Here is a 20,696-nt window from a genome sequence, read left to right as displayed (position 1 = left end):
AACTGTTAATGAAAAATGGGAAAGTTCACGTTAATGTTCTGAACTTGGGTTAGAACCATATCAATGGCATTAAAGATAATGTACACACTAATAGGTTTGGCTTATTACCAACTGCGATGAATTGTTGCCCATTCTAGATAAAAGGTGAGCTTTTTCACAGCCATATGGATACTTTAAACCACTCTCTCTGGATGAAATGCTACTATTGCAATTGAATCATTTAACACTGACAGTGTGCCCAAGTTAGTAAATCATCCATTCTCCAACCCCAGTTTATCTCAATGCGATAGTCATGATATTAATACGTAATTTACTCGTACTTCAAAATACTCATACATCAGAAGTACAAAAAAAAATGTGAAAGGTAGGAGAAGGAAACTGGGTAATGATAATCCATGACATCTTAAAAATGGCCTCTTTTTAATCAAAAGATTATTGGTTAAAAGTGTGGTTGTATTTGACCAGCTGCTGAAAGTACATAATAATCTGTGATTATGGACACAGAACCTGTCCCAAACTATAGGAGTAGGGTTTTGTATGCCCAGAATAGACACATTACTTCAGTACTGCTGAGTCAATAGAGGCCTGGAATCTCAAGAGCTACAACAAAATGAAAACTTTTCTACATTTGTCTACTTGGGAGTAATCAGGTACCATTTTGAATAATCAATATCTTCAGTAAAATTTTGGGTCCTCAGCAAAACTCACTTGCTCTCGTTCTACCAACCCCAAAATAAATAAGTGGATGAAATGAAAATAGAGGTGTCAAGTAGAACTGATTTCTACACATAAATTATACATCCTGCATCTTGATAACCTCCAGAGAAAAACACATAAAATCAACCAACCATGAATAAACTTTCACATAAACCTGATTTTGCCAAATACATAAAACACACAAGTTTCTATTGATAAACTGCAGACTTTGTTTCAATATGGCTGTTAAATAGTTTTAAGGTTCACAGTTTCCTCAAGGTCCCTTCAATAGCTAAACAAGCAGCAGGCATGAAGCATGAGGCACAACACAGGATTCCTCAAGACTGAATTTATATTTATTAAGGCATATTAGAAGGGCTTATCTGATGATCTCTACCTCACTCTATCACCATCCAATTGTTAGACTCGCATATATTTGCAGCTTTAACATTCATGATATTCTAAAGCACTTTACAGTAAAATCAAGTGTAATCACTGTTGTAGTATAGGAAATGTAATATGATATAAAAATGAGTAGAAAAAATTTTACCAATGGCCTTGCACTTTGATTAAAAATTAATCACATTTTATAAATTGCTGTTATACAAGATGTTGGCGAGGCTGCACTTGGAGTATTGTATACTGTTTTAGTCATCCTGTTAATAGGAAAGATGTTATTAAACTAGAAAGAGTGCAGAAAAGATTTACCAGGATGTTGCCTGGACTTGGGGGCCTGAGTTACAAGGAGAGGTTGTACAGACCAGGATTTTATTCCCTGGAACGCTAGGAGATTGAGGGGTAACCTAATAGAGGGGCATAGACAGGGTGAAAGCATATAATCTTTTTCCCAGGGAGGGGGTGCTAAAAACAAGAGGACAAAGGTTTGAAATCGGAGGCGAGGGACTTAAAAGGGACATCGGGGGCAGCTTCTTCACATTAAGGGTGGTGCGTATTTGAAATGAGCTGCCAGAAATAGTGGTTGAGGTGGGCACATTATCAACATTTAATAGCCATCTAGTAAGTACATGGATAGGAGCGATTTAGAGGTTATGGGCCAAACATGGGCAGATGAGGACTAGTCAGCAACACAGTCGGTATGGGTGAGTTGGGCCAAAGGGCCTGTTTCCCTGCTCTATGGAAACAGGCCCTTCGTTCCTGAATCTATTTTTGCAGATTTCCTTATTTAACAACCCAATTCCTTCACATAGGCTGACCACCTTGTTTTGAAGCCTTGTATCATCCATTTAAGGAAATGATCTTTACAAGTGTGTCAGCGCAGGTCAATAGCATTCACAGGAATTGAAGTAATACAATTCCGATTGGTCATCAATCACTGCAGCTCCTGAATAATTTTAAAGACACATCCTCTGTCCACTTCCTTCATTAATTCACAAATAACTTTCCTTCCACTATAAAGGGAGGTGTCAGATTGTGCCCTGACAATGTTATACTTTTCAAATCATTCAAAGTCATTGCTGCTTTGTTATTGTATAACATCCAAGTATGTTCCAACAAGTGACAGGTACCACCCTCAGACTTATTGTCAGGCTGTATGAAAAAAAAATCACAGCTCAACCATCTCCCTGGAACCTTTGAGGGTTCCATCCCATTTACAGTTTATGCATCTTCAAGATTTAAATACTCAAGAGTCTGAGCTTAACCAAATTTTAAAAGATCAAGTTCTGCTGCAAATTATACACAAGAACTTTGTAAATAAAAAAAATCATAATTCATAATGCAACTTACCATGGTTGACAGCAAATCGCAGCTTTTGGATCACAGCCAGGTTGCCACTTACTCTATACAGACCATCGATGTTCAAGCCTGATGGCATGAGATGAATCAACATAAGAATAAGCAGGAATACAAATTCAGAGACTGAATTACAGGAATGTAAAAACTCAATGTTTTCATTATATGAAAATTGATATTTTGCAAGAAAAGTTTGATTAGTTCATATTTAAACTGAAACTAAAGGAAGTACTCACACTGCCTGAAATCATGTGCCAATTTGCACAGTTATTCTCATGACGTAAACAGTTCTGGATACATTAGAAATACTCCATAAGCATCATTAGAGTTTGTGTGAAGTACTTTGAAGAAACAACAATTAGAATGCCATACCTTCTTTTTCCACATGATCAATACACAGTGTCACAAATTTAGGTACAGTTGTGCCTTCTCTCTGACAAAGACTGTTTAAATTGCATCCAAATACTTGATCTATACAAAAAGAAACGTTATTGGTAATCCAATTTTATATAATAGCCACAATTTTGTGCTAAGAACAGCAAGCCTAACAACACTCATTCACTGAAGATGCAAATGATATTCATTTGCTTCTACTTGAAATTTCTGGACAAAACATATTTAAATAATATTTCATACTTGTTAAGTTTAATTTAAACAGTAGACTTTAAGGAAACCTGCATTATCCATGAAGCATGTACCAAAATGCAGACACTATAAAACATTCTCAATGTAAAAATAACTATTTTATTTGAAGATTTTTTTTGAATAGGAACAAGTTATATTTTTAAACTTTTATCAGATAAATTCAGTTTAACAGTGTTTTAATAATAGGCAAGGGCCCCAAGGGCTATAACTCAAATTGATCAAAGTGAAATATATTTACTGCAGCATGCACTTTAGCCTCTCCTCTTCAAAAAACTAAAGTGAATAATGAAATAATGCTTTGGCATTCTTGTCTTTTAGAAAATACCAGCGTTTGAAAATTTCCACAAATTCAGCGAGTTTGTACAGGAAACCACAACGCCACAGATTGAAAGGACAAAGGTTGTTTTGCTTGCTCAGTTGAACTCCCACATTCTTTAGTAGGGAGAAAGCTAGAAGGAAACTCTGCACTTCCATGTGGCATGAAAAATTCTGATAAAGACCTATTAAGAGAGCTGCTATCTCCCTGGCTGCAGGTGGCATAAGACCACTTGAGTCCTTCATGAAAAAAAGTAGAAATCCATTGACTGCATTACTTACTAAAATCAAAAAAAAAGTCAAATGTTTATATCAAAAATAACAGAAATTGTGTTCTTTGTACTTTGAAATAGACTATTTCAGCAAAGATTTAATTTTTTTTCCTTACCTTTAATATAGCCTTTGTCTCGCACCGCTTGGAGCGTTGGCCTTCGTGTAAGAAACTTTTTCAATTTTGTTTTGGTCTTTTTTTTGGTCTGCATTATCTATACTACTGGAGGATTTCATTGCTGGAACAACAAAAAAAGCTTAAACTACAAAAATGTTAAATCAGATATAGCTGCAGAATTTTAGAACTGCTTTGTAAAGAAATTATGATAAAGCAGGATTTTAATACAAGCATGATGCAAGATGGTGGATTCCTGACTATTGATTCTGAGGGCCATTCCATATAAAATAGACTTCCACAGTTCTTTCAATTCTATTGGTAAATGAGCCAAAATTAACATTTTTAACATGGCTTTTAATGAGCCAGTATAACCAGGTTTTTAAATTCCCCCCTGGTTCTGCAACAAGCAGAAAACTTTCTCAGGCTTATGTCATATTTGGTACCAACAGATACACATTTTCACTTAATCTTTAACGTGTAGCATTAACTGATCAGAGGTTCATTTGGAAGAGTAACTTCTGTTTTCTTGATTTTATTCCCAATAATTTGGTATCCATGAGGCAGTTTCTCTTCAGGTGCATTGTAAGCATCTGGAGGTAATGTAAAGCACTTTAATGACAAGCGTTTTATGTTTTAATAATGCCAGTCAACCAACTGTAAGCATATTCTTCCATTTACACAGCATTTTAAAATCATGTAGCTTTTGCCGGCTGAATAATTACTGGGAAGGTGAAGGTGTAGGATCAGATAGATATTGCAAATTCAGGATATCAATTAAAAAGGCAGCAATTTTATTCTCTCCACAACATTTGCAAAGAGAAAGTGAGAACCTAAGGTTCGCTGATGCTGGCTTTGGTGCAAGCAGTAGAAAGGAGTAAAAGCATCCTTTCTCTCCTTGGGTGCAGGAAACCCTTCATACATTAGTTGACAAGATATCACTGAGAACAGCAATATCAAATGTATTATTCTAAGAATAATACAGGAAAATAGTTTGATGATAATGATTTAATCAGAGTTGATAAAATGATATCATAGAGGGATATGGGCCAAATTAAGGCATATATATGGGACTAGCACAGATAGACATCTTGGTCAGCATGGACGAGATGGGCCAAATTCTATGAATCCACAATGAGCAAGATGAGAATAAAAGAAAAAGCAGAATTAGTGTAAATAGGTCGTTGATGGTCAGCGTGGACTCTGTGGACTGAAGAGTCTGTTTCCGTGCTGTCTCTATGAACCCTCGTTGTCACTGCCTCTTCTATTCCTGTACTTTCTGATGGGCAGGTGGTGATAAATGCTGTTTATACAATGATAACATTTTATAGCATACAGCAGACAATTTGGAAATGATTTAGGCAACTAAAGTGCTGCTCAGGTAAGACAGCTGTTCATGGTTTCCTAACCGAAGTCATGAGCCATATGGACATCCACTCACCAGCCTACAACTTGATAGTCTAGTACCGAGAATTTCTGTAGGATGAAAAATCATGTCCCATGACAGTGGTCACAATGCGCTGGCTCTCGTCACAGATTGAAATACGCTAACCAAAGTCCCACAAACATCAATAAAGTTATGACCAGATAATCTATTTTAGTAAAGCTGAGGAATACCAAGGGGAACATCCCTACTCTTTCAAACAGTACCACTTATACACCCACCTGAGGAGCTCTAATTTAACACCTCAAATGAAACATGATAGCAAACAGTCTGCACCAGTGATCCAGCCTATATTTTTTGTTCAAACCCCTGGTATGGACATGAAAATGCAATCTTCCTAATCAAAAGGAAAATTCTACTGTTGGGCTATAATTGACTTCTAACGGAAAAGATGTACACATTACTCCTGGAGAAGAAAGCATCAAAAGCCTCAGTATTACAAATGGTTAGATGCTGCTGAAAGGAGGACACAGTATAAAAATTATGGACCACAGTGACCTTGAAAGCCCAGGTTTGAGGCTGGAGCTCTTGTAAATAAAGTTGGTATTACTCACCAACTACTCCCTAGGTGAAGCAAAAGCTGCTTCTGCACAGGGACTCTTAATGAGCGCTACTGAAAAATTTAACCCCGTTGTACCTAACTTCATGGACAGCATATTACTGGCTAGGGAAGAAAAATTAAAAGTTTTGAATCAGGTATAGCTTATTTTCTGGACCTCAAGACTACATCATTGTCATGAATATAATGAGACATTTAATAGTACTCATATTAAAAATGTGAATTCTTACTGAAGTGTCATCTTTTTATCCATGTCACGGATGACTTCATCTTCATAACATAAACAAAAAAGTGCAATGACCACAGATATCCTGAATAAGAGAGAGGGCTAAGGCTCACAGTCTGGTGCCATCCACGTTCTGTTTATTCTGGGTTTTTATACAGCATCACCATTAATTAAAAATTCTTGCAAGTAAAGTTACTGCTTCATTTGAAAAGTGAAGAACTGCAGATGAAAGATCATTGACCTGAACTGTTAACTCTGTTTCTCTTTCCACTGATACTTTCTTACCTGCTGAGTATTTCTAGCATTTTCCATTTTTACTACTACTACAATGGTAGTTAGGAAGGGAAAACAATAGGAAATACTAATTAATGACTAATACAGCTTTTCTTTAACATGGTTTTCATAAAAAATTATTGCAGGCCATTGCACCTTAAGTGACAGAAAAAAGACAAGTATTTTTAGCTCAATTAATGTGTTTTATCCATGGGATAAGTTGAGCACTAGTCTACATAATCCAGTGACATGGGAATAACAGAGCATGAAATTGGAACAGTGCAGTGTTTTTAAGTTTACTATAACCAATGAAACTGTTCAGTAGCTTTGGAAATGTTTTCAATAAAGTTGCAAGGAAGAATTTCATGCAATGCATTAATGAATTTGTCATGAACTGTGAAGCAAGAATTCAACCTCAGCACACTTTTTTGAGTGTTTGCTAAAGTCTTGCATGCAAGGAAAATGGCAAGGAGGAATCGTATCTTATAGGCTGAAACACTTAATCTAACCTTATGAAATTTATGTACTTTATGACTTACGTCGTGACTTTTTTAAGTCTTTATTATTTTTATCTTTATCCTGCTTTTCAATGCCTGGGGATTCTGGCATATCATCTTCAGCAGCTTCATCAGACTCCGTCTGTAATGAAATTAGTTGTGAGGTCTAAATCAGTTTACAGATTTCTTGAACAGTTTACCAGTGAATCAGTAAAAGCAAAGTACATAATATAAACAATGACATGGAAAGCAAAATGCTCCAATTTGAATACGCACCTGACTACTAATAGTCTCTTCAAGAGCTTTATACCATTCATTGATGAGATTATCATTGTCTAATTGAATCAGTAACTCTGTTCCTTGACGTGTTCTGAGCTGGAAAATGGCAATTTTTTTCCCCATTAATGAAACATATAATAAAGAAGATAGTTCTTCTCATAATCATGTTCTATCATTTAAAAAATTAACTTTATATACAACTCAGACTACCCTTTGTTTTAATTGCTTTAGACATTAATCATAAAATTGCATCACCCTGGTAACCCGAGTTACATTTCAGTAGAGCAGTCTCTCTCACTGGGCAAGTTAGTACTACCAGAGTTACTTCAGCATAAAGTTTTAACAATTTATTCTACATGGGTACTACTATTAATAAATCTATATAGCTTGACAGTACTAAATTTATTAAAAAAATATGCAAGATTACTCTAATACATTTCAGAAGTGAAAGCATCACTTAGCCTTAATTAAAAAGAAATTAACAATAGATTCCAATGGTGGTCAGGAGGATGCCTCCTGCTTTTTTGGTTGGCACGTTGGTGTGGTAAGCAACATTCCCAGGAAGAGACAGAAGAGTTTACTAATAAATGATAATTGGATATGTTTAGCAGGATTTTGCACCTCTCTGTTTAGCAGAGTTATCTAACTTCAAATGTGAAGATTATCTAGGGAGGCAAAATTAACTTTACTATCTAGTTTCAACTTAAAAAAAATTGGTTCAGGAATACATGCTTATTTCAAAGCTCAGCATTATTCCTCAAGTTTTAAATGCTCACATCAGCTTCTCTATTGGTATCCAGTTCTCCCTTATGAAGAATTTAAAAATTTCTGTGTCAAATATGGCCTCCATTATGCTTTCTTGTACCCTAAAGAATACACATTTTGAAAATGGAAATAAGCAGCCATTTGGAATCTTGGACATTCGTTGATAAAACATGAAAAAAAATAATTTATCTTGAGTTTCTACTGAAGCTAAAAATGGTCAACACTGCAATATGGAATATCCTGGCACTATTCTCTTAATCAGTTAGTTTAGTCTTACTAGTTCTAATTTTCTTTCTAAGGGCCCAACCAACATTGTGGCCCTTGCCCTGATAAATAGCAACAAAAATACTAGCCATCATTTAGGATTACAAAACAGAATACACTGCCTTTCTGGAAATGACTTGTTCAAATGATTTTTGAATTCTACCAGACGTGTTAAAAACTACAAATTTGATGATGTCCATGAATGTAATTGGTAGAAGGTTTGTAGTATCAATTAAGCTCCATCTATTCTATTCCAAAATGAAAGGAATACTCTAACTTGGTTTAATTCTTGTCTCTCATTTCATACATTAGTCACTGACTATTACAGCCAATATTTAATCACTGACTCATGCCCATGGGGAAATCATTTCACACTGAATCACAAGCCAGGAACTAAAACTTGTTCAACAAGTGTTCAAAGCCTAACCAAAATGGAGACATGAGATGAAAGGGGGAATGAAAAATTACCAAGAGCAAATGACTAGTGTAGCAAACCTATGTCAAAATAAAAGCCACATGATGACTGGCTACTTCGAACATTGTACAAAGCAATAGAATATTTACCTCAATAACATTCTTCTTACTCGATTTATCTTTTGAAGCCCATTCAATTGCAGCCCCCTTTAAATCCACAGTGAACTCGGGTTTAGATTGCGTGCTACCAAATTTCTGAAAAATCAAAAGTTAACATCTACTGAGATTATAACAAAAAACATTAAAACACATGCTGGTTCTTTTTTCAGCAATTTCATCCATGTTATTTCCAAAACTATTGGCCTCTTCAGAGGAAGCAATCCATGTACATTGGTCACATATTGAATGATTTTTTAAAAAAAACCTTCATTTTTCAGGATCCAGGAGTGCTGGCAAGACCAGATTTATTGTCCATTTCTAATTGGCCTCGAGGTGATGATGGGTAGCCACCTTTGAACCACTGCAGTCCTTCTGGTCAATTTACTCCCATTGTGTTGCTGTGTTGGGAATTCTATAACATGGACTCAGCGACAATGAGGGACTGATAATTTATTTCCAAATAGGTATAGTGTGCAGCCTGGAGGGGAATAGTTGCTAGTGCTCCCGTGTACCTGAAGCTCTTGTTCCTTTTTGGTGGTAGAGGTTGCAGGTTTGGCTGGTATTGCTGGAGTAGCCTGGGTAAAGACAGTGGACTTTGTAGAAGGCAAAACATGCAACCAATCTGCACTAGTAGTGAAGGCAATGAATACTTAGGTTGGTGGATGGTATATTTACCGTGGACTGCTTTGTCCAAAATGATGTCTAGTTTCTTGAGTGTTGTTGAAGCTGCACTCATTTAGGCATGTGGAGAATATTCCACCATACTCCTCAATTATGACTAGTAGATGGTAAGGGCTTTGAGGTGTCAGGAGGTGACTCAGTCACAAGATTCCTAGCCTCTCATCTGCTCTTGTAGCCATGGTAATTATAGATTGATATTCATACAGCACAGACCCTTTGGTCCACCACATACATACCAATTATCATGTACCTATCTACACTAATACCATTTACCTGCACCCTACTATAGCCTTCTATACACTGGCAATTAAAGTGCTTAAATATTAAATAGTGTGAGAGTACCTGCCTCCACCAGCTATTCAGGCAGTGCATTCCAGCAAAGCTCTGGGTGAAAAGATTATTCTTCAGAACCCCTCTAAACCTTTTACCCCTTATCCTAAATCTCTGCCTTCCAGATTTAGATACCTGTGCTACGGTGAAAACTTTCTTACTGTCGACCCCATCTATGCCGCTCATAATTTTCTGCATCTTTATCAGGTCCTGTTCAGACTCCTTTATTCCAAGGAAAACAAACCCAACCTATCCAGTCTCTCCTCATAAATTAAATGCTCCATCCCAGTGAACATCCTAATGAGTCTCCTCTGCAAGCTCTCCATTTATGTGCTGGTCCCAGTTGACTTTCTGATCAAAGATGACCCTAGGGCATTGATGGCTAGGGACTTAGCAATGATAATAGCAGTGAATATCATGGGTAGGTTTCCCTTTGATGCCCACTGACTTCAGTTTTAATAGGGTTCCTTAATGACACAATCAGGCAAATGCTGTCTTGATGTCAAGAACAGTCACTCCCACCTCATCTCTGGAATTCAACTCTTCGGTCGCTGTTTTGGCCAAGGCAGTGAAGTCGACAGCAGATTGGTCCTGGTAAAAGCCCAAACAGGGCATTGACAAGTAACTGTTACATGATGGCACTGTTGATCACACTTTCCGTTACTTTTTTTTTCCCCAATGACTAAGAGGTTAGTAATTAGCCAGATAGGATTTGTTCTGCTCTTTGTGAACAGGACATACCTGTTTACATAACTTGCTGTGCAAGTTCCAGTGTTCCAACTATAGTGGAACAGCTTGACTAAAGAAAACTAGCTCCAAAGCTCAAGCCTTCTATATTATAGCACTGAGACTGTCTAGTCATATAATTTTTGTTGTATTCAGTGATCTCAGCTGGTTTTTGATATCATGTGGAGCGAATGAAATTGGGTGAAAATTGGCTTATGATGAGAGAGTTCTCAGGAGGAAGCTGAGGTGGATCACCAACTCAGCTTCTGTCGATAAACACGGTTACTAATGCTTCAGCTTCGCCTTTAGCACTCACATACTGGGCTCAGCCTTCATAGAGGATGGGGATGTTCTTGAAGTCATCTCTCATTTACAAGCAGATGTGGCACAACAACAGTGCTTTGATCTGATCTGTTTTGAGATTGCGAAATATTAGACAATTTTGTCACATCTAGCTATAGATGATATAATTCTCTGCAGATGCTTCATAATATAGAAGGAATCCTTACGAATGATCAAGGAAAGGGTCTTTCTTCATCAAATGAATTACTGACGGTAAAACTAAAGTATGATAGTAAAGTGGTTATGTTTCAGGTCTAATAATCCAGATAATGAAAGTTAAAGTCCACTTCAGTTTGCTAATTAGTTTTTATTTATAGATCTTTGAATAAAAACTAAGTGCCAGTTCAGAAAGCCATGATGCAAGTGGATTATCAGTAAATTCTAACTGATTCACTAGCAATTTTTAGTGAAGGAAATCTGTTGCCCTATGTGACTCACTCCAGTCATAAAATAATGAGGTCAACTCTATGCTACCTTCTGAGAAGACCACTTGATTATGCCAAATTACCCAGACCTGGGTCATTATGGAGTATAAGAGAGCTGCACTATGTACAGCTGAAAATAAACTTCCAATGTAATGAATGTCAAACGCAAGGGCAAAATTAGGAATGGCCAATAAATGTTTGCCTTGCTACATCCTGAATAAAGAAAATACATGTTACAGCCAGATCTGAATGTACCCATGACCAACTATTTAGAACAAAAACAGTGGCCTGCCACATTCAGTTAAGAACGGTGGTGAACAATTAAGCAATTAACCACATTATCATGTATTGTAATTGGTGCTTAGATGTTAAAAATGTGCTTCTGTGAATGATTTGAATTCTGAGATTGCTTTGCAGGATCCAGCATTGAGCACTGTATCAATTGTCAAATCCAGGATTGGAAGCGAACCCAGCTGACATTTCCATAGCCTTAAAATTGGCTGTGGATGCTGCTTATTGGATGCACCTTTCCTGCAATGCTCTTGGTAACACTCTCTCACATATGTTGTATTATTCAAAGCTAAGCCTGAAGGTGTACTTTTCAAAATTCAAATTCAATCAGCACTTAAGAATACATTCGGTAAATTAAAAAGCCATTTCCATCTATTCTGCCAAATCTGGAACAGTATAGGTTTTCTTAACATTATATATGACCTAAAATGCAGGCAAGTGTCATGTTCAAAAGCATTGAAAATATTGTATGACATTCAATACAAATTCTGAAACTAGGGGCTGCATAAATCAGAATGCCAAAAACGAAGTAAACATGCTCAAACCTGGATTACTTATTTCACATTTCAATAACAAACAGAATTACTAAGCAGAACAAATGAGGAATATTTCTAATATTCCTACAATGTCATTTTCAATGTGTGCAAAGAACAGATCTATTATTTATTTACCTCATTGGCTGTCATAATAATCATAATTAAACACTGACACCTCAAAGTGGACAACAGGACTCGAGGGCCTGAGTTATAGGGAAAGGTTGGGCAGTCTATGACTTCATTCCTTGAAACATAGGAGATTGAGGGGTGACCTTATAGAGGTGTCTAAAATCAAGAGGGGTGTTGATAGGGTGAACACACAGTCTTTTTCCCAGCAAAGGGGAACTAAAAGGACATCGGTTTGTGAGAGGTGAAAGGGACCCGAGGGGCAACTTCTTTACTCAGAAGGTGGTGCGTTCATGGAATGAGCTGCCAGAGAAAGTGGTTAAGGCAGGTACAATAACAACTTTTAAAAGACAGTTGGATAAGTACCTGGATAGGAGGGGTTCAGAGGGATATGGGCAAATGGGACTAGCTTGATGGGCACTATGGTTGGCATGGACAAGTTGGGCCGAAGGGCGCATTTCCATGCTGTATTACTCTGTGACTCTATAACTGATTATCAGAGGGGCCAGGGATTAGGTCCTGCAAGATGAATTTAAGGAGATAGGAGACAAAAAGCAGAACCTAAAAGGTAAAAATCACAAGATTTCTTCCAGTGCCATGTCCTAGTGATTACAGGATAGACCAGTTGAATGTGTGGCTGGACAACTGATGCTGGAGGGAGGAACTTAAAATTCCTAATACACAGGAACTGATTCTGTGGAAGATGGTTCCTGTACCAGATTTGGGACCTTGTGGGCATTTTCTAGTGCTGTTAAGGACGGTTTAAATTAGAACAATTGTGGATGGGAACCTAAGCAAGGTGTTAAGGGAAAAACAAGAACAGAAAAGAAAAAGAACTTAGAATACAAGTGTAAAAGGCAGGGAAATAAAGGTCGAGAGGCAAGTAGGGCTAAGGAACAAACAAGATAACTTAATTAAAAACCGATAAGCCCCAAGGCTCTGAATCTCCATGCACAAAGCATTCGCAAAAAGATAGACAGACTAATAACAAAAACAGAGAAAGTGAGTATGATCTGACAGCGATAACATAGATATGGTTTATAAGAGGATCAAAGGACAGGTTAAAAGGAAAAGATGGTGGGTAGCACTGTTTAGAAGAGATGAAATATGCACAATTCTGTGGAATGCTCAGACGTCAAGTCCATTTGGGTGGAAGCGAAAAAAAAACAGCAAAAGAAAGAAGCCATTGGAAGGAATAATTCAACACTAGGAAAGGATACAAACCAACAAATAAAAGCAGTAGACAAAAAGAGCAGTGCAGAAGAACATAGAACACTACAGCACAGTAGAGGCCCTTCAGCCCACAATGTTGTGCCGACATTTTATCCTGCTCTAAGATCTATCTAACCCTTCCCTCCCACATAGCCCCCTATTTTTCCATCATTCATGTGTCTATCTAAGAGTCTCTTAAATGTCCCTAATGTATCTGCCCCCACAACCTCTGCTGGCATTGCGTTCCACTTCAATCTTCAGATAGATTGGTTTAATCAAGTTGGAAAGGGTAGGTAAAAGAGCTTTCATAGAACATTACAGCACAGTTTAAGCCCTTCGGCCCATGATGCTGTGCCGACCTCTTAACCTACTCTAAGATCAATCTATCCATTCCCTCCCACATACCCCTCCATTTTTCTATCATCCATGTACCCATCTAAGAGTCTCTAAAATGTCCCTAATGTATCTGCCTCTATTAGCACCACTGGCAGTGCATTCCATGCATCCACTACTGTCTTGTGTAAAAAAAATTACCTCTGGTATCCCCCTTAAACCTTCCTCCAATCACCTTAAAATTGTGCCCCCTCGTGTTAACCATTTCCGCCCTGGGAAAGTCTCTGGCTTTCTACTTGGTCTGTGCCTCTTATCATTTTGAACACTTCCATCAGGTCACCTCTCATCCTCCTTCGATCTAAAGAGAAAAGCCCTAGCTTGCTCAACCTATCCTCATAAGACATGCTCTCCAATCCAGGCAGCATCCTGGTAAATCTCCTCTGCACCTTAAAGCTTCCACATACTTTCTATAGTGAGGCGACCAGAACTAAACACAATGTTCTAAGTGTGATCTAACCAGAGTTCTATAGACCTGCAACATTACCTTGTGGCTCTTGAACTCAATCCCCCCACTAATGAAGGCCAACATACCATAACACCTTCTTAACAACCCTATCCACTTGCGTGGCAACTTTGCGGGACCCCAAGATGCCTCTGTGCCTCCACACTGCTACGAATCCTGTCATTAACCCTGTATTCTGCCTTCAAATTTGAACTTCTAAAGCGAATCACTTCACACTTTTCCGGTTGAACTCCATCTGCCACTTATCAGCCCAGCTTTGCATCCTATCAATGCCCCGTTGTAACCCTTGACAACCTTCTACACTATCTGCAACACCACCAACCTTCGTGTCATCAGCAAACTTACTAACCCACTCTTCCACTTCCTCATCCAAGTCACTTATAAAAATCACAAAGAGCAGGGGTCCCAGACAGATCCTTGTGGAAAACCACTGGTCACCAACCTCCAGGCAGAATACACTCCATCTACAACCACCCTCTGCCTTCTGTGGGCAAGCCAATTCTGAATCCACACAGCCAAGTTTCCCTGGATCCCATGCCTCCCAACCTTCTGAATGAGCCTATCATGGGGAACCTTATCTAACGCCTTACTGAAGTCCATAATACACCACATCCACTGCTCTACCCTCAGTGTGTTTTGTCACATCCTCAATGAATTCAGTCAGGCTCATGAGGCATGATCAGCCCCTCACAAAGCCATGCTGACTATCCCTAATCAGACTATGTTTCTCCAAATGTTCATAAATCCTGTCCCTAAGAATCTTTTCCAATAACTTGCCCACCACTGGTCTATAATTCACAAGGTTACCCCTACTCCCTTCCTTGAACAAAGGAATAACATTTGCCACCCTCCAATCATCTGGTACTACTCCTGTGGCCAGTGAGGATGAAAAGATCATCGCCAAGGGCCCAGAAATCTCTTCCCTCACTTCCTGTAGTATCCTGGAACATATCCCATCCGGCCCCGGGGACCTATCTATCCTTATGTTTTTCAAATTCTCCTTAACATCGACATGTTCTAGCTTCTCAGCTTGTTCTATGCCGTCCTCACAAACATCAAGGTCTCTCCCACAGGTGAATACTGAAGCAAGGTATTCATTAAGGACCTCCCCCACCTCCTCCGACTCCAGGCACGTTTCCTCCTCTATTCCTAATCGGTCCTACCTTCACTCTAGTCATTCTCCTGTTCTGCACATACTGTAGAACGCCTTAGGGTTTTCCTTAATCCTACTCACCAAGGCCTTCTCATGCCCACTTCCAGCTCTCCTAAGTCCATTCTTAAGCTCCTTCCTGGCTATGTTGTAATTGTCCAGAGCCCTGTCTGATCCTTGCTTCCTAAACCTTAGGTAAGCTTCTTTCTTCCTCTTCACTAGATATTCCACATCTCTCGTCAACCATGGTTCCTTCACCCCACCATCCTTTTCCTGCCTCAATGGGACAAACCTATCCAGAACCCCATGCAAGTGATCTCTAAACAACCTCCATATTTCCATTGTGCATTTTCCCAAGTACATCTGCTCACAATTTACACTCCCAAGTTCCTGCCTAATAGCATCATTATTCCCCCTCGCCCAATTAGATACTTCCTCATACTATCTGCTCCTATCCCTCTCCAAGGCAAGGGTACAGATCAGGAAGTTGTGGTCACTGTCTCCAAAATGCTCACCCACCGAGAGATCTGACACTTGACCAGGTTCATTGCCCAGTACCAGATCCAGAATGGCCTCTCCTCTAGTCGGCCTGTCTACATATTGTGTCAGGAATCCTTCCTGGACACACGTCACAAATTCCGCCCATCCAAACCTTTGGCACTAAGGAGGTGCCAATCAATATTAGGGAAGTTGATGGCTTCTTATGAAGCCAACCAGAAACAGACAAGCTTGGATCTTGTAATGAGTGATGAGGCAGGTTTAATAAATGACCTTAGAGTAAAAGATCGCCTTGAGAGATAGTGATCATGACTTAATAGAATTTTGTATTCAGTTTGAAAGCAAGAAACCTGGGGTGGAAACAACAATGTTCAACTTAAATAACGAGAATTACAATGGAATGATGATAGAAATAAAATAGAAAATGCTGAAAATACTCAGTAGGTCATACTCATTGATGGGAAGAGAAACAAGGATAGAATGGGTTGAAATGGACTGAGCAGACAGATAAGCAGAAAAGGCAGCTGGCAAGCAGCAACAGACATAGAGGAAGGTAATTCAGTTAAGACAAATCCCAGTAAGGAGTAAAGATTCTAAGGGAGGGATGAATAAGCCAAGACTAACCAAAGGAAATAAAGGAGCATATTAAGTTGAAAAAGATGTATTAAAAGGCAAAAGTTAGCGGTAGACTCAAAGACTGGGATAAATTCAGAATCCAGCAGAGGACAATAAAAGATTATAAATAGAGAAAATAAACTACGAGGGCAAAAGAACTCTTATTGTCTCTTCTTATATTCCTTAAGAGTATAAAAAGAAAAGTGCCTAAGTGAACATGGGGCCCCTTTAGAATAAGGCTGGGGAATATTTGTGGGGAACAAGAAAATGGCAGTGGAGTTAAACAGGTATTTGGCATCAGAGTTTATGGTACAGACATCCCATTAAAGCTGGAAAGGAATTAAATAATGTTACCTTCACCGGAGGAACAGTTTTTGGTTAAAGGCTGATAAGTCCCCTGGTCTGGATAGCATGCATCCTAGAATCCTAAAAGTAGTAGCTACTGAGATAGTGAATCACAAGAGATTCTGCAGATGCTATAATCTGGAGCAACACACACAAAATGCTGGTGGAACTCAGCAGTCAGGCAGCATCTATGGAGAGAAATAAACAGTCGACGTTTCTGGTTGAGACCCTTCATCGGGACTAGAAAAGAGGGCAGAAGCTGGAATAAGGTGGTCGAGGAGGGGGAGGAGTACATGGAGGCAGGTGATAGGTGAATCCAGGTGATGGGAGAAGATCACAAGATCACAAGATAAGGGAGCAGAAGCAGGCCATTCGGCCCATCGAGTCTGCTCCAAGGAAAAGGGAAAAAGAAATGGGGTGGGAAAAAAGAGAGAGAGAAAAAAAAACTATTCTAATCCCATTTGCCAGCCTTATCCCCATATCCCTTGATACCCTGACTATTTAGATATCTGTCTATCTCCTCCTTGAATACCTCCACTGATCTGGCCTCCACTGCTGTGCGTGGCAAGGAGTTCCACAATTTCACCACCCTCTGGGTAAAGAAACTTCTCCTCATCTCTGTCTTGAAACTGTACCCTCTAATTCTAAGATTGTGCCCTCTGGTCCTGGACACGCCCACCAAGGGAAACAGCCTAGCCACATCTACTCTATCCTTACCTGTCAACATTTTAAATGTCGCTACGAGGTCCCCTCTCATCCTTCTGTACTCCAGCGAGTACAGTCCAAGAGCCGACAAACGCTCATCATACTTAAGTCCTTTCATTCCTGGAATCATTCTCGTAAATCTCCTCTGAACCCTCTCCAACGTCAGCACATCCTTCCTAAGATGCGGGGCCCAAAACTGCGCACAGTATTCCAAATGAGGCCTCACTAGCGCCCCGTAGAGTCTCATCAACACTTCCTTACTTTTATACACTATACCTCTCGAGATGAATGCCAACATAGCATTCGCTTTCTTAACCACCGATCCAACCTGGTGGTTAACTTTTAAGGTATCTTGTATGAGTACCCCCAAGTCCCTTTGTACTACCGCACTATCAATCTTCTCTCCTTCTAGGTAATAATCTACCCGCTTATTTCTACTTCCAAAGTGTACAACTGCACATTTCTCAACATTGAATCTCATCTGCCATTTCCTTGCCCATTCTCCTAAACTGTCTAGGTCCCTCTGCATTCTTTCTATTTCCTCTATGCTCCCTACTCCTCCACTTATCTTGGTGTCATCCGCAAACTTAGCCACACAACCATTTATTCCATCATCCAAATCATTGATGTACAAGGTAAAAAGGAGAGGCCCCAACACCGACCCTTGCGGTACACCACTAGTAACCGGTAACCAACCAGAACGAGATCCTTTTATTTCCACCCTTTGCTTCCTGCCAACCAGCCAATTCTCCACCCATTTTGCTACCCTGCCCATAATTCCATGACCTCTCATCTTATTAATCAGTCTCTTGTGAGGCACCTTATCAAAGGCCTTTTGAAAGTCTAAATACACAACATCTACCGCCTCCCCCTTATCCACCCTACCTGTGATTTCTTCAAAAAACTCCAATAGGTTGGTCAGACAGGACCTCCCCTTCACAAAACCATGTTGACTAGGTCCTATCTTGCCTTGCGCCTCTAGGTATTCGGTAACCTCCTCCTTGAGGATAGACTCCAATAATTTTCCCACCACTGACGTCAGACTAATAGGTCTGTAATTGCCTTTGTGCTGCCTCCCACCTTTCTTATACAACGGAACTACATTCGCTACCCTCCAGTCCTCCGGAACCATGCCAGAATCTATCGATTCCTGAAAAATAATCGCCAACGCCTCCGCTATCTCCACAGCCACCTCCTTCAGAACCTGGGGATGTACCTCATCCGGTCCGGGAGACTTATCAGCCTTAAGCCCCTTTAGTTTTCCAAGCACCTTCTCCCTATTAATCTCAATTGAACTCAGCTCCAATTCGTGAGACTCCTGACTAATGGGCACATTGCTTATGTCCTCCACGGTGAAGACCGATGCAAAATATTCATTCAATTCCCTTGCCATCTCACTATCATCCATTATAATACCTCCTGCACCGTTATCAATCGGTCCTATGTCAACCCGTGTCTCTCTTTTATTCCTTATGTATTTAAAAAAACTCTTAGAATCCTTCCGAATGTTGTCCGCCAGCTTCCTTTCGTAACTCATCTTTGCTTTCCTAATGACCTTCTTAGTTTCTCTCTGCAGATTTTTAAAATCGTTCCAATCTTCTGTTTTCCCACTAATTTTTGCTACTTTGTACGCCGCCCCTTTTGCTTTTATTTTATCCTTCACCTCCCTCGTTATCCACATCTGTGCCTTTTTTCCATTCAAAACCTTCTTTTTTCTTGGAATATATCTGTCCTGCATTGTCCTTATTTCCTGTAGAAATTTCTTCCATTTTTCCTCTGCCGTCCCTTCAGCTAACTTACTCCTCCAATCAATTTGGGCCAACTCATCTCTCATACCTTTGTAATTTCCCTTATTCCACTGAAATATCGATACACCAGTTATCAGCTTCTCCTTCTCAAACTTGAAACTAAACTTAATCATATTGTGATCACTTGTTCCCAGTGGTTCCTTTACCTTTAGTTCCCTAATCACCTCGGGTTCACTACACAGCACCCAATCCAAAACAGCCGATCCCCTGGTGGGCTCCTCAATAAGTTGCTCCAGAAAAACATCCCTTAGACATTCCACAAACTCACTCTCCTGAGTACTACCGCCTTGCTGCATTTCCCAGTCCACCTTCATGTTAAAATCCCCCATAATTATCTTCACATTGTCACTCTGACATGCTTTTTCTATCTCAATCTGCAACTTATGGTCCACTTCCTGACTGCTGTTCGGGGGCCTATATATGACTGCTATTATTGTTCTTTTACCCTTGCTATTTCTCAGCTCCACCCATAAGGATTCCACCTCCTCTGACCCAATGTCCTTCCTTTCTATTGATTTTATATCGCTACTAACCATCATGGCCACACCTCCCCCTCTGCCTACCCTCCTATCCTTCCTATATACTGTATACCCCTTGACATTCAGTTCCCAATCACATCCATCATGAAGCCACGACTCAGTGATTGCAACGATGTCATATTTATTAACCTGTAGTTGTGCCACTAGGTCATCTACTTTATTCCTGATGCTACGTGCATTTAAATATAGTATGTTTAGACTGGTATCTGCTATTGATTTTATTGTACCTCTATTGATCAGCAGATTATCCTGACTTTCTACCTGTCCATCCTTCTTACTATCTTCGCTACCTACTATCTTAGACATGTTCGTGTAGACCTCATCCCCTATCCTAACATTCGGTATCCGAACATCCTCATCCCCGATCCTAACATTCTGTATCCTAACATCCGGATTTGTTGTACTTCTATTATTCAGTAAATTATCCTGACTTATCACCTGCCTGTCATTCTTGCCATCCTCAATGGATTCGTTTCTATACACTTTCTCCCTCACCTTAGCATCTTGTAACCTAGCATCCTGGTTACCATCCCCCTGCCAGATCAGTTTAAACCCTCCCCTACAACTAAATTAAACATTCCCGCCAGGATATTGGACCCTTTGGAGTTTAGATGCAACCCATCCTTAGCAAATAGGTCTTGCCTCCCCCAAAAAAGGTCCCAGGTATCCAAGAATCTGAAGCCCTGCCCCTTGCACCAGTCACTCAGCCACGCATTTAACTGCCAGAGCTTTCTATTCTTCCTGTCATTGATACGCGACACGGGTAGTAGTCCTGAGATTACTACCCTTGAGGTCCTACTTTTCAACCTTCTCCCTAATGCCTTGTATTCCTCCTTCA

At 39.6% G+C, this 20,696-nt stretch overlaps 1 protein-coding gene across 1 annotated transcript in view; it reads right to left on the bottom strand.

The window, feature by feature from the left end:
• The window catches only part of LOC127570578 (rho GTPase-activating protein 12-like), a 129,113-nt gene that overhangs the window by 9,706 nt on the left and 98,711 nt on the right, over window positions 1-20,696 (bottom strand). Inside the window, 7 exon segments of the mRNA XM_052016254.1 lie at window positions 2,443-2,520; window positions 2,821-2,919; window positions 3,797-3,878; window positions 3,880-3,917; window positions 6,835-6,934; window positions 7,069-7,167; window positions 8,665-8,769. Coding sequence (XP_051872214.1) covers window positions 2,443-2,520; window positions 2,821-2,919; window positions 3,797-3,878; window positions 3,880-3,917; window positions 6,835-6,934; window positions 7,069-7,167; window positions 8,665-8,769 — 601 coding nt within the window.

This window comes from Pristis pectinata, chromosome 5, assembly GCF_009764475.1.
Source record: "Pristis pectinata isolate sPriPec2 chromosome 5, sPriPec2.1.pri, whole genome shotgun sequence".
NCBI lineage: Eukaryota > Metazoa > Chordata > Chondrichthyes > Rhinopristiformes > Pristidae > Pristis > Pristis pectinata.
The sequence above is the reverse complement of the archived record's forward strand: the minus strand, read 5'-3'. Positions and strand labels throughout refer to the sequence as shown.